Source organism: Lathyrus oleraceus, chromosome 5 (assembly GCF_024323335.1).
Source record: "Lathyrus oleraceus cultivar Zhongwan6 chromosome 5, CAAS_Psat_ZW6_1.0, whole genome shotgun sequence".
Lineage (NCBI taxonomy): Eukaryota > Viridiplantae > Streptophyta > Magnoliopsida > Fabales > Fabaceae > Lathyrus > Lathyrus oleraceus.
This window is the reverse complement of record NC_066583.1, coordinates 532,036,719-532,049,097: the sequence shown is the minus strand read 5'-3', so window position 1 is coordinate 532,049,097 and position 12,379 is coordinate 532,036,719. Positions and strand designations below refer to the sequence as shown.

Below are 12,379 nucleotides of genomic sequence, written 5' to 3'. Positions count from 1 at the left end.
ATAATAATTTATATCATTTGTAGGCAAAATTATCATGTTTATCCTAGTGGTAACTAGCGACCTTTGGGTAACAGAAGCACACCTTTACTAAAGAACCATCACTTTGCTTGTGAAATAATGTGAGGGTTAAGGTATATAATTATGCAATAGTTTAGATGCATAATTTAATTCAAAGAGTGTTTCTCTTCACCAAGTAACATCAATTTCTCTATAAATAGAGATGCTTGGGAAACATAATGTGAGATATTTGATCAAACTCTAGTATGGTCGAATGATAGATTCTTGGTTCGTTAATTCGACATGACCTTAGCACGTCGTCAAAGCCTGATCACATGTTGTAGTTGAAGTATGCTAGGATTGTTAACATGTCGAATTGGGCCTGTTTGTTATACTCAATTGTTTAAGTTAGCTTGTTCTCTAAGTTAACTTGTGTAATGGGCCTGTGTGTAAAAACTCATTAGTTTAGTATGTTAGTTTTCTTACAAATAGCATACTAGTCTCTCATCATTGAATAAGGCAAATCCTAATTAGGGTGAGAGATGTTATTTTGCTATTCTGTAACACTTGTAATCTTGTTTCAAAGAGAAAGTAAATAATAGTAGTTTATAACCAATTTCATTGTGTTCTTATTATTTTCTTCTTTTCTACCCTTATGGGTTTCTTACCGATCAAGAAACCAATTATACTTTGTAATTTCGGTATCCTTTTCACTACAAATTATTGCGATGAGCGCGAAGAAGATGCCACCAAAAAGTATGAGATTGAAAAGTTCATCGGAGGGAACAATTTTGGTCTGTGGCGCATCAAGATAAAATTCCTACTAGTTCAACAGGGTTGTTTAAAAGCATTGAAGGGAGCTGCAACCATGAACGTTGCGTTAAAAGATAAAGAAAAACTGACTATGATAGAGAAAGCCCACAACGCCATCTTATTGAACCTTGGTGATAAGGTTCTTCGACAAGTTTCGAAAGAGACGACGGGGTCGGGTCTTTTGGAAAAACTCGGAAGTTTGTACATGACCAAATCATTGGTCAATCGCCTCTACTTGAAGCAAGCTATGTATTCATTCAAGATGAGTGAAGACAAACTTCTAGCCAAGCAGTTGGATATGTTTAACAAGCTGATTCTTGATCTTGAAAATATCGATATAAAAATCGAGGATGAAGATCAAACGTTGTTATTGTTGTGTGTTTTGCCCAGAACACATGCTCACTTCAAACAAACTCTCTTGTATGGAAGATAGTCTTTGGCCTTTGAAGAAGTTCAACCGGCCTTGTACTCTAAGGATTTGAACGAACGAGAGGAGCACAAGCCATCTTTGACTGGTGAAGGTATGTCGGTTAAGGAGAAATTCACAAAGAAAGATGGCAAGTTCGATAAGAAGAAGGGTAAAAGTCAACAAAAGTCTTATAGTGGTGATGCATCTGGTATTCGATGTTATCACTGTAGTAAGGAGGGTCATATAAGAAAAGTGTGCCTTTAGCGGCTGAAAGATAATGGAGGTAAGGATAATGACAATACAACCATTGTTCAAGATGATTTCGACTCATCTCATATTCTTGTGGTTTCAAGTGGTGATTCAAATAAAGAGTGGATTATGAATTCAGGTTGCACTTGGCACATGACTCTAAACAAATACTTGTTCGAGGAACTATGTGATTAAGATGGTGGATATGTATTGCTTGGAAACAATAAAGCTTGCAAGATTGTAGGTGTTGGATCTGTGAGACCTAAGCCCCATGATGAGTCAATAAGGTTGTCGACTGAAGTCAGGTATGTACCCGATTTGAAGAAAAATTTGATTTCTCTTGGTGAATTCGATAAGAAAGGATATGTTTTCCAACGAGAGAAAAGTATTCTAAAAGTCATGAAGGGGTCGAAGGAAGTCTTAAGAGGCGTGAAGAAATAAGAATTCTATATCCTTGAGGTTGTAGTTGTCAGTGGTTATGCAGATGTTGCATCCACGAAACCTTTATCGAAGACAGAAATTTGGCACATGATATTAGGCCATGTCAGTGAAAGGGGTCTGGTCGAATCGGGGAAACAAAATATACTTGGTGGAGATAAAGTCGAAAATTTGAAGTTTTGTGAACCTTGTGTACTTGGGAAATCTTGCAGAGTGAAGTTCAATAAAGGCAAACAAATAACACATGGATTCCTTGATCACATCCATGTTGATCTTTGGGGGCTTGTGAGGTTTCCATCACATTCAGGAGCAAGGTATTTTCTATCCATAGTTGATGATTATTCCATAAAGTTATGGGTATTCATCCAGATTACTAAGGATGAAACCTTTGAGAACTTCAAAAGTTAGAAGACTCTGGTCGAAAATCAGACTGACAGGAAGGTCAAAAGGTTGGAAACAGATAATGGTCTTGAATTTTGCAATGAGGCGTTCGACAGTTTTTGTGCAGTCTCTGGTATTGCAAGGCACATAAATACTGCATGTACTCACCAAAAAAATGGTTTGGCTGAAAGGTTTAATCGAACCATTTTAGAAAGTGTTAGATGCTTGTCAAATAATGCTGGGTTAAAGAAGGTGTTTTAGGCATAGGTTGTTTTGGCAGCAACATATATGATAAACAAATGTCCTTCGACTGCGTTAGATATGAAGGAGTCACATTAGGTAGGACAAGGTCGAACCTAGAGCTTTGAGATGCATGTTCATTGGATACCATGAAGGAGTCAAAGCTTATAGGCTGTGGTCCCTAGAGCCAGGTCACAAGAGGTGTATCACCAGTCGAGATGTAGTTTTCAATGAAGCTGAGATGAATTTCAAGAAAACTGATGACGCTAGTCGAAGTGCACATATATCTGAAGAAGAGATGGAACAAGAAGAGATTCTTGTTGGGGTGGAACATGTCGATGCTGAATTGCATATCCCAAATCAAGTTGAAGAAGAAGCACAAAATGCTGAAGATACCGAGGAAGATGAGGAAACTGTCGATGAGTACCTGTTGGCAAGAGGTAGGCCGAGAAAAGTCATCAATCCACCTCAAGGACTTGGGTATGTAGATCTCAAAGCTTATGCCTTAATCTCTGCAAGTGAGGTTCTAGATGAAGAACCTAGAGACTATAAGGAAGTTATGAGGATTCGAATTAAGACTAAATGGATGAAGACCATGGATGATGAGATGAAGTCTCTTCATGATAACCACACTTCAGAACTGATCAAGCTAGAGCTAGGTTAGTCAGTTGTAAGTGGATTTTCAAAGTTAAGGAAGGAATTGGAGGAGTGATGTCAAAGAGATACAAGGCAAGGTTGGTCGCAAGGAGTTTCACTCAAAAAGAAGGTGTCGACTTCAATGATGTGTTCTCTCCTGTTGTGAAGCACATGTCCATTCGAACGATACTTGCCATAGTGGCACAATTCAACCTAGAACTGGAACAAATGGATGTGAAGATTGCTTTCTTGTATGGAGATCTAGATGAAACAACTCTGACGAGGAAGCCTGAAGGGTATGCAGAAAAGGGTAAGGAAGATTATGTGTGCAAGCTGAATAGATCTTTATATGTACTGAAGCAATCTCCTCGGCAATCGAATAGGAGATTCAACAAGTTCATGACACCCATATATTTCATTAGAAGTCAGTTTGACCACTGTGTTTACTTTTGATTTCGACCTGAAAATTCATTTGTTATTTTGTTGCTTTATATGGATGATATTCTCATAGCAAGCAATAATGTCAAGGATGTAATGAAGGTGAAGGTTGAACTCAATAAGGAGTTTGATATGAAGGATCTAGGAGCAGAATCCAGGATTCTTGGGATTGACATCCAAAGAGACAAAAAGCAGTCAAAATGATGTTTATCTCAAGAGACATATTTATAGAAGATTCTTACCAAGTTTGGTATGTCAAATTCAAAGTCTGTTGTGACTCTGACAAACCCTCAATTCAAGCTAAGTACAAATCAGTGTCCCAATACTAAAATCGAAAGAGCTTATATGAATATAATCTCATATGCTAAAATAATAGGTTCTTTGATGTATGTCATGATCTGTACTAGACCTGGCATAGCATATGGAGTAAGTCTTATAAGCAGGTTCATGGAAAATCCTGGGAAGGCTCACTGACAAGCATTGAAGTGGATTCTAAGGTACATAAATGGGTCTCTGAATAGAGTCCTGATTTATGGTGGAGCATGTGGGGAAAATAGTAAAGCAGAAATTAAAGGGTATGTCGACTCTGATTATGCAGGTTGTATGGATTCCAGAAAATCTATTTATGGATATATGTTCACTATGTTTAGCATAACAATAAGTTCGAAAGCAACAATTCAGAAGGTTGTTACCTTATCAACCACTGAAGTGGAATATACCACCCTCATTGAAAATGTGAAAGAAGCATTATGGCTTGAAGATTTTTCTAAGAAACTACAACTTCAAGGCCGAGTTATCACTGTTAAATGTGATATTCAAAGTGCTATACACATGTCAAAGAATTCAACCTATCATGAGCAAACCAAGCACATCGATGTGAGGCTGTATTTCATCAGAGGGCTAATCGAGGGTGGAAATGTCCAAGTATTAAAGGTTTTAACAGATCACAATACCGCTGATATGATCACCAATACATTACCAAGTTGCAAGTTTTTCCACTGTATGCAATTGATAAATCTGCATGAAGAAATCTAGTTTATTCCTGTGATGCTATCGAGTTTGTTCCAAGGTGGAGATTTATGAGACATTGGATCGAACTCTAGTATGGTCGAAGGGTAGCTTCTTGGTTCGACATTCGACATGGCCTTAGCGTGCCATCGAAGTCTGTTAACATGTTGTAGTCAAAGTATGCTAGGATTGTTAGCATGTCGAATTGGGCCTGTTTGTTATACCCAATTATTTAAGTTGGTTTGTTCTCTAAGTTAACTGGTGTAATGAACATGTGCGTAAAATCTCATTAGTTTAGTATGTTAGTTTTCTTATAAATAACATACTAGTCTCTCATCATTAAATAAGACAAATCCTAATTAGGGTGAGAGAGGTTATTTTGCTATTCTGTAACACTTGTAATCTTGTTTCAAAGAGAAAGTAAAGAATATCAGTTTATAATCAATTTCATTGTTTTCTTATTATTTTTTTGTTTTCTACCCTTGTGGGTTTCTTACCGATCAAAAAACCAATTATACTTTATAATTCCGGTATCATTTTCATAACACATAAAATATACATGAAATATAACTTGTTATAATCCATTTTCTCTCACATTACAATTATTCTAAATTATTCTTCATTTCATTAATGCATGAGTGATGTATAGGAAATATTTTTTTGTAATCGATTATCAAAAGGTAATTTTGGTGTGTATGTGCAATTCACATTAAGTTATTCAAAGTATCATGAACAAAATTCTCCCTTAATTCATATTGCATGTGATATACAATAGTTGGTGGGAGCGAATTAAGCCTAAAGAGTTAGTGTGACTTTACACACTTTAAAGTTTCAAATGATCTTCATCAACACTTTCTTTTTCTAGTGTTGCAACGTCCACCAACAACCACAAATATCCAACAATATCAATAGTATAAATTTGAATAAAATTTTATGAAAAAAAGCAATAATATTTTCAAAAGTTATTCTATCTTTTTGGTTACATAAACAATATTATTATGTTTAACAAGATAATAATAATAATAATAATAATAATAATAATAATAATAATAATATTGATTCTTCTATTTTAATTTATTTACGGAATTAGTCATCTTATTTCAAATTTATCTAGTTTTTATTTATTTTTTTTAAAAAAATTTGATATGAAAATTAATTATACATCCATTTTTCTTAATGACGTGAAATTTATACATTTCATCTTTATATTGTTTAAAAATAATTTATTTTTCACAATTTTATTCACAAGAAATTTGTTATTAAAAAAATAAAAACGTCGTTCATTTTAAAAATAAAAGTATGAGAGAGATCAAAATTGTTTAAATTTAAAATGAGAATCAATTTCGTAAATAAGATAATCTAGGGATAAAAACTGTAATTAAACATAAACATAATAATAATAATAATAATAATAATAATAATTAATTAATTAATTAATTATAGTCTTAATTCTTATATTTTAATTTATTTATGAAATTAATCATCTTATTTCAAATTTATATAGTTTTGATATTTTTTCTCTTCATGATTATACATGTATTTTTCTCAATGACGGGAAATTTATATATTTTATCTTTATATTGTTTAAGAAAATTATTTATTTTTGACAATTTTATATTTAAAATTAATAATATACTTATTTTTTAATAACATATAACTTATATTTTATATTTTTAAATCTTTTACTAAATTTTATATAATGATTTGTCACTTCTCTAAATTCAGTCTCATGTTATATATTATTTAAAAGTAAAATCATCATCTATTTAAAATGAAAAACGTGAAAGGATAAACACTAGTAATTGAATTTAAGAGATCAAAACTTAATTAAGCATAGTAAAGTAATAATAAACCACGAGAAACAAATAAAGTACTAGTATAAAAAACGACAAAAACCGAAAATCCCCAAACATTCCTCAGAATTTGAAATGCCACTCACATTCCACCTTGGTTCTCTCATACTACTTGCCTCTCTATTTCTATGGACGGTGTCACCTTTTCCCATTCAACAACAACAACAACAACCATGTGATTACTCTCAAGGCAACTGGATCATTGATCATTCTACTCTCTATGATCCTTCCAAAGATTGCCCTTTCATTGGTCAAGGATTTGATTGCCTCAAAAATGGCAGAACTGACAAGGATTACCTCAACTATAGATGGAAACCCTCTTCTTGTAACCTTCCAAGGTTCTCACTTTTTCACTCAACTTTTGTTTTTTTTCAAATGGGTATTCAGTATTCACTCCTTAAGAGATCTGAGTGTAGCAAAAATGAAAACTTTTTTTTTTTGCTGACAGGTTTGATGGTGGGAAGTTTTTGGAAATATACAAAGGAAAGAAGATATTGTTTGTGGGAGATTCCATTAGCAACAACATGTGGCAATCATTAACTTGTTTGCTTCACATTGCAATCCCAAACTCTAATTATACCTTAACACAACAAACTAAAGAACTCACTGTGTTCTCATTTCCGGTACTGTGTCTTTATGTTTGTTATATATATGCATTTACAAGGAAATAATTTTGTTTAATTTGAGGTTTTTTTGTGTGGTTTTGTAGGAATATGAAGCTTCAATCATGTGGTTGAAAAATGGGTTCTTAGTGGATTTGGTTCATGATAAAGAAAAAGGAAGAATTTTGAGGTTGGACACAATTAGCACTGGGAACCAATGGAAGGGTTTTGATGTTTTGATTTTTAATACCTATCATTGGTGGACTCATATTGGAAAATCTCAAACGTATTGAAAATTTCTGAACTTAATTTTCGTATTTGTTTTGTTGGGAAGAGTTTTTATTTGGGCATGTATGTGGCTAATGGCTTTTTATTTCAATGTTTTATAGATGGGATTACTTTCAAGTTGGGAATGAGTTAATTAAGGAGATGGATCATTTGGAAGCATTTAAGATTGGATTAAGCACTTGGGCCAAATGGGTTGATTCCAACATTGATCCCTCAAAGACTAGAGTTTTGTTTCAGGGAATTGCTGCTTCTCATGTTGAGTAAGTTTATCCGATCCATTCACAATATTAGTCGTAATTATGTGTCAGTGTAGTGTAAGTGTTCGACCAGACACAAGACACGTATGAAATATCTTTATTATGAAGTGTGGATGCTTTATAGACTGTGGCTATATTAAAAAACTCACTCTTGTTTCATTTTTTCCCCTTCTTTTGTTGAATGAACTGAAAATTCTAGCGTAAAGGGGTGCTTGAGACAAACAAAACCGGATGAAGGACCAATGCCACCTTATCCTGGTGTAGACATTGTAAAGAACATTATAAGTAAAATGGAGAAGCCGGTAGAGCTGTTGGACATCACTTTGCTGACACAGTTAAGGAGGGATGGTCACCCGTCTATCTACACAGGTCGCGGCGAAAGCTATGTGGACTGCAGTCACTGGTGTCTGGCCGGTGTTCCTGATACTTGGAATGAAATGTTGTATGCTGCTCTTCTTGAAACTAGTATTTGATTTCATTAGATGTTTTTTTTTTGGTTTAGTAAACTAATGGTCGATCGGAATTTCACTTCTTAAAAAATGAATAAGTAGGATTTTGCAGGATAAAAATCTTTTTAAATTTTACTAAATTCTTGAGTTTGAATTTAATTGTAGTATTTCTTTTGAGAGCTAATTAAATCTTTTTCTTTTAATTTTGAAGATAGATTAATTTCAAGAGTTAGACTAATGTTGACATTCAATTTACATTGTTAATTGTCATAATTGCCACTAGGCACATGATCAGGTCTACCTAATTTAAGGGAATTCAATTGAACTATATGCAACAGTCATACTGAAATATTTACTTAGTTTACAAAATTAGAAAGAATTTAGCTTATATACAATAGCCATACTGAAATCTTAAACTTTTTTTATAAAATAGTTTTAAAAACAAAATGTTAAAACACAATAAAACAGATCTTTCAATATTACCAAAAAAGAAAATACTTTTCCTTGTTGTTTTACAGAAATCAACTCTCAAATCTAACTTGTTTCTCATTGATTAATTTATTTTTGGTTTCCAAAATAAGGAACACTTCTATAAATAAATATGTATTTGCACGCTCTATTAAGTTTTTGGAGGTCTTATATTAATTAGTCACACTTTAAAGGTGAGAAAACAAGCTGAAGCTCTATTTTGCTACCGTTTAAGCATGATATATATTTTATAAGATTTTATTTAATCATAGTTTAACCATACCAAAATTTGAATATTGTGTGGTAATCCTATTAGAAGTTGTAATTTAATATTTTGTAGTATTCTACTATGTTGAAGTAGCTAGTTGCGGTGAAGGAGTCAGTCGTATTCGCTATAGTCGAATACTCTCTCCATTCTCTTTTATAAGCAAACATTTGACTTTTAGATTCATTGAATAATTGATGTGTTTGTTTATATATAGTCCAAATACTTCATTTATTTAATGAAACTAAAAGTTAAAATTTGCTTATAAAAGAGAATGGAGAGAGTATAACATATAGTTGTTATGTCGAAATGTAATTTGTAGTTTTGTATTTTACATTTTGTATGTTTGAGCTTGGGTAAATTTGTATAGTTTTTGGGCATGCGTTTTAGTTGCCTATATAAAGGTATGGTATGTTGTAAATCCTAACAACTTCACTCAATATACAAATCCTAAGTTTTTACAATTTAGTTTCTATCTCTTTTCTCTCTTCTTCTTTTTCTTCTTCTTCTCCCATCTTTCTTGAAAACCCTTATGTTTCAACAAATTGGTATCAAGGAGTCCGAGTTGCGATTCAGGAAGAATTTGTAATGGAAAACGAAACAACTACATCAACGAAATTTCCAGTGAATCTACTGGTTTTCAAGGTGAGAACTATGAACAGTGGGTTGCGCAGATGAATGTCATCTTCAGATTTTAAGATGTGGCGGAAATCGTGAATGATGGAGTACCAGTATTGGAAGCGAATGTATATGATGTTCAGCAAGTTGCGCATAAGGAACGAAGAAAGAAAGATGGAAAATGTGTGTTCTTAATTCACCAGTCTGTGGATTCTAATGTGTTCAAGAAGATAATTGAAGGAGAAACGACCAAAGGAGCGTGAGACAAGTTGAAAAACTTGTATGACAGAGATGAAAGACTGAAAAGGATGAAGTTGCAGACATTGAGAAAGCCATTTGAGATGACTCAGATGAAGGAAAATTCATCAGTCTTTGAATACCTTTCACGTGTGGTGTTGTTAACAAACTAGATGAAGGCGTATGGTGAATCAAACAACGATTTACAGAAGATTTAGAAAGTGTTGAGATCTCTTACTGCAAATTTTGATTATATTGTAGTGTCAATTGAAGAGTCTAAGAACCAAGTTGAGATGAAGTTTGAAGAACTTCAAGATTTATTAGAGGCTCATGAGATGAAGCTGAAGTAGAGAAACTAAAAAAGGGTTGTCTAAAGGTCCTCGGAGTCATGGACCCTCTTTGGAACAATGGTTGTCAGCGCGAACGTGACTCACGTGCCATCAAAACTCCAAAAATAATCTATTCCAAGCGGAATCTTCGTATCTCACCCTCAAGAAAACTACGTCCGATAGGTCAATACGAAGAGCCCCCTATCTTAGGTAAGCTCTCTAAGCCTGTGTATTGGGGTTTTCACTCCATAGTATCCATCCCCACAAGATCACAACATATATATATATATATATATATATATATATATATATATATATATATATATATATATATATATATATATATATATATATATATATATATATATATATATATATATATAAAGCTAGCAATAACATGAATGGATAAATAAAGCTAGCAATAACATAGATAAACACCCAAGGAAAATGATACATGCGAGCTAGGCTTGACCTGCTTTAGGAAACTTCTGTCACTTTCCAGCAGAGTCGCCAACTCGCTGGGGAGTCCCAACAAGTCGTCTGCCCATTCCTCAACAGAGTCACCAGCTGTCGCATCGCAAAAAATACAAAGTCGCAACCGAATTTTATTTATTCTAACGGAAATGGAAAATAGCGATAAAACCCCAAAATAGAATGGTCTCGCAACCAAGAGCGGATTCAAAAGTCGGTTATGTAAGGGGAAGGTATTAACACCCCTCACATCCATCGTACTCGATGGAAACCACTTGCTTGTATCAATGCGTATGAATGTTGTTTATCTGAATTTTGCTTGCTATCGATGAATGAGATGAGAGTAATGAGATGGGAAGAGAAAATAAGTTTGAAATTAGTGTTCTCGCCAAGGATTTGAGCCCTTGTGCTTACGTATCCTCATACGTGCAATGAGGAAGTCAGAGCTCCGTAGTTCCGCTCACAAACGAAGTATTTGTTTGGTTGTTTTTACTGAACAATGTTGAAGTTCGCATGCTACTATTTACTTGCTTGTATGCTCGAGCATGGGAGCGGGAAGTATTTTCTTGTTTGCGGTAAAGTGGATGCGTTTGGATCACACTCTAGCAGTTAAACATTACTTGCTCATGCATGGAGGCTTAAGTGTCGTTCACGGTATAACGGAAGTAACACATCATTTTTGAAGGTTTGAAGAAATGCACTGAGACAAAATATGATTTGGTTTGTTGGAGTTGATTTTAGTACAGAGACAAGCATCAGATCCTTGGCTAGATACAGTTAACAATCCAAAAACTTGGGAGTTGAGAGGACAATGGTATCCTAACCACTCTTTTTCATCCAAAAAGAGATTTGAATTGTGAAAGCGTTTGGCAAGTCTAATCATTGGAACTTAGAGGGAGATAAGTATCTGACCCTTGATTAAATACGGACAACAATCAGAATACTTGGGAGTCGAGAGGACAATGGTATCCTAACTACCATTTTCTCCCTCTTAGAACCTAAATTGAACTTGTTTGAATCATTAGATGTTTAAAGGGGGAAGTCAAGTGTCGGGTCCTCAAGCTAGGTAAGACCGACAACCTAAGTACTTGAGTGTTGTGTACAAGCACGTACACCATATTTTTGCATTCCGTTGTGTCGCATCACGCGAAAAACCGGCGGGAAAACAAAGAAACAACAGAGCCGCCACCGTGCGTTATTTATCCCAAAAGAGGGAAAGGAAACGCTCAGAGTAAACCGGGGAAAGAACATGGTCTCGCGACCAAAGAGAATGGGTTCGGGAGTCGGTTATGCGAAGGGAAGGTATTAGCACCCCTACGCATCCGTAGTACTCTACGGGATCCACGCACAAAAGAAAGGAAAATTGGTTGCTAAACACTGCTCAAATACTCACACACACTGGCTGAAAGAAACGCAAGAAACTGACTGAAACTGACTCGGCAGGATGTCGCATCCTGGGCCTACTTAGTCTATCAGGCATAGACATCAGAGTCGAAGTAGTTCGGACTGGGGAAACGACACATGCTCGCTAGGACATCGCATCCTATGCATACGTATCTTCTCGGACGAGAGAAGAATCAGAGCATTCGTAGCTCGGCTGACACGCTCACAAACAAACCCAGACAACACACACAAAGAGGCAAACGTGGAGCCTGAATGCCAATCACTGGACTTATATCAGCATCTGAACCAAAACGCACTCAAGAAGGCAAACATGGAGCCTGAATGCCAATCACTGGGCTTACATCAGCATCCGAACCAAACACACGCACACTGGAACCCAAATGCCACTCGATGGACTTACATCAGCTTCCAAGCACACAACAAGGCAAAACAACGACACAGGCGCCCGGAGAGATCAGCTCATCTCCTGCCTACGTACCTCATCTGGTATGAGGATCAGGGCGACGTAGTTCCCCTACGGAGGGATAAA

General features: G+C 35.1%; 1 protein-coding gene across 1 annotated transcript; it reads left to right on the top strand.

Annotated features, from left to right (window-relative positions):
* The first annotated feature begins 6,490 nt into the window (after positions 1–6,490).
* On the top strand, positions 6,491–8,272 carry LOC127086126 (protein trichome birefringence-like 42). Its single transcript, XM_051026839.1, has 5 exons — positions 6,491–6,800; positions 6,911–7,085; positions 7,172–7,350; positions 7,454–7,612; positions 7,809–8,272. Exons 1-5 carry the CDS (start codon positions 6,538–6,540, stop codon positions 8,080–8,082), a joined length of 1,050 nt encoding a protein of 349 aa, XP_050882796.1. The 5' UTR covers positions 6,491–6,537; the 3' UTR covers positions 8,083–8,272.
* The last annotated feature ends 4,107 nt before the right edge of the window (positions 8,273–12,379 follow it).